Source organism: Otolemur garnettii, unplaced genomic scaffold (genome assembly GCF_000181295.1).
Source record: "Otolemur garnettii isolate 467f Iridium unplaced genomic scaffold, OtoGar3 scaffold00212, whole genome shotgun sequence".
In the NCBI taxonomy this organism is placed as follows: Eukaryota; Metazoa; Chordata; class Mammalia; order Primates; family Galagidae; genus Otolemur; species Otolemur garnettii.
Window position 1 is genome coordinate 844,764 of NW_003852607.1, and position 1,832 is coordinate 846,595.

Genomic DNA, 1,832 nt, shown 5'->3' on the forward strand with positions numbered 1-1,832 from the left:
AAAACACTTTTTCCCCCCTTTTTAAGACACAGGGTCCCCTCTTGCTATATTCCCTAGGCTGGTCTCCAACTCCTGGACTCAAGGGATCCTCCTTTGTTGTTTATTCCTTTTTTCTTGTCTCTCTACCTGCTTCTGTCTCTTTGTGTCTCTTAAGGGTAGAGATAGTGGCTGTCTGCCTCTGCTGTGTGGGCTCAGCGTGGGGCTTGGTGCTGAGCCCTCCCAGGAGGTGTCAGCAGAGGCATGAACCCCGCTCCTCTGGGCGCACCCTGCCGTCGCTTTTTGCAGGTTGGGCATCTGCCGGCTGGGCTCCGGGGCCTGCAGGGCACTCTCTGACGTGCTCCAAGCCAACCCCCACCTCCGGGAACTGGACCTGAGTTTCAATGACTTGGGGGACTGGGGCCTGTGGCTGCTGAGCCAGGGGATAGGACATTCCACCTGCAAGCTGCAAAAACTGTGGTGAGTGTCTAAGGCCAAGAGGGTGGCAGCGGGTTTTATTACTCCTCTGTTTTTCTATTTAAAGACTGCCCCTCCCTCCCACTTTGGAAGATCAGGGAGACAGGATAGAGGCAGAAAGAGAAAGTACGGAGTCTCTGTACGTATTCTGTTTCAGGGGCTGCCTGATTCAAAACTGAAACAAAATTTTAAAAAAATGTTTTTTTGAGACAGTCTCACTTTGACTCCCTCAGTAGAGTGCTCTGGCGTCACAGCTCTGGTGTCAAACTCTTGGGCCCAAGCGATTCTCTTAGCCTTCCTAGTAGCTGGGACTACAGGCACCTGCCACAACACCTAGCTATTTTTAGAGATGAGGTCTCCCTCTGGCTCAGGCTGGCCTCAAACTTGTGAACTCAGGCAATCCACCCGCCTCGGCCTCCCAGAGTGCTGCGATTACAGGCATGAGCCACCACAACCTGGCCCCCAACAAAGTTTTTTTAATAAAATAAAAATAAGGGCGGTGCCTGTGGCTCAGTGAATAGGGCACTGGCCCCGTATACCGAGGGTGGCGGGTTCAAACCTGACCCCGGCCAACAAAAAAATAGCCGGGAATTGTGGTGGGCACCTGTAGTCCCAGCTACTCGAGAGGCTGAGGCCAGAGACTCACCTAAGCCCAAGAGGTGGAGGTTGCTGTGAGCTGTGACACCACGGCACTCTACCCAGGGCAACAAAATGAGACTCTGTCTCTAAAAAAATAAATTAAATTAGATTAAAATAAATTTTAAAAAAGAGGAAACAGCTTCTTGTGTTCTTGGGCTACAGAAGAAAAAGAGGAAACATAGAGTGCAAGCTCTTTACGTAATAACTAGTCCTTGGTGTGCACACAGTTGTAAGTTGCTTCATTATCTGTGTTGCCTATAAACGTGTTTTTGTAAAATCTCTCATCTTCCCTTGACATTTACTTGGGCAGATTCACAGCTTTTCAGTACTGCTTAAATACTAAAAAAATTCAACCTGGTCTGGGGTAAATTCAAATCAAATGCTATGACTTTCTCCTTCCTCTTTCTCTCATACCAGCCAGATATCTGGCCTGCAGGTCTTGGAATGGGGTGAGACATAATTTATCTCTTAAAATCATCTTCCTGGCTCAGCGCCTGTGGCTCAAGTGGCTAAGGCACTAACCACATACACCTAAGATGGCAGGTTTGAATCCAGCCCAGGCCCACCAAACAACAATGACGGCTGCAACCAAAATATAGCCGGGTGTTGTGGCGGGTACCTGTGGTCTCAGCTACTTGGGAGGCGGAGGCGGGAGACTCACTTGAGCCCAGGAGTTGGAGGTTGCTGTGAGCTGTGATGCCACCGCACTCTACCCAGGGCGACAGCTTGAGGCTCTGTCT

At 49.9% G+C, this 1,832-nt stretch overlaps 1 protein-coding gene across 1 annotated transcript in view; it reads left to right on the plus strand.

Annotated features, from left to right (window-relative positions):
* NLRP12 (NLR family pyrin domain containing 12) overlaps positions 1–1,832 on the plus strand; it is a 28,718-nt gene that overhangs the window by 21,381 nt on the left and 5,505 nt on the right. The window contains exon 7 of the mRNA XM_003801585.2: positions 286–456. Within this exon, the coding sequence (XP_003801633.2) occupies positions 286–456 (171 nt within the window). The remainder of the gene's footprint in view (positions 1–285; positions 457–1,832) is intronic.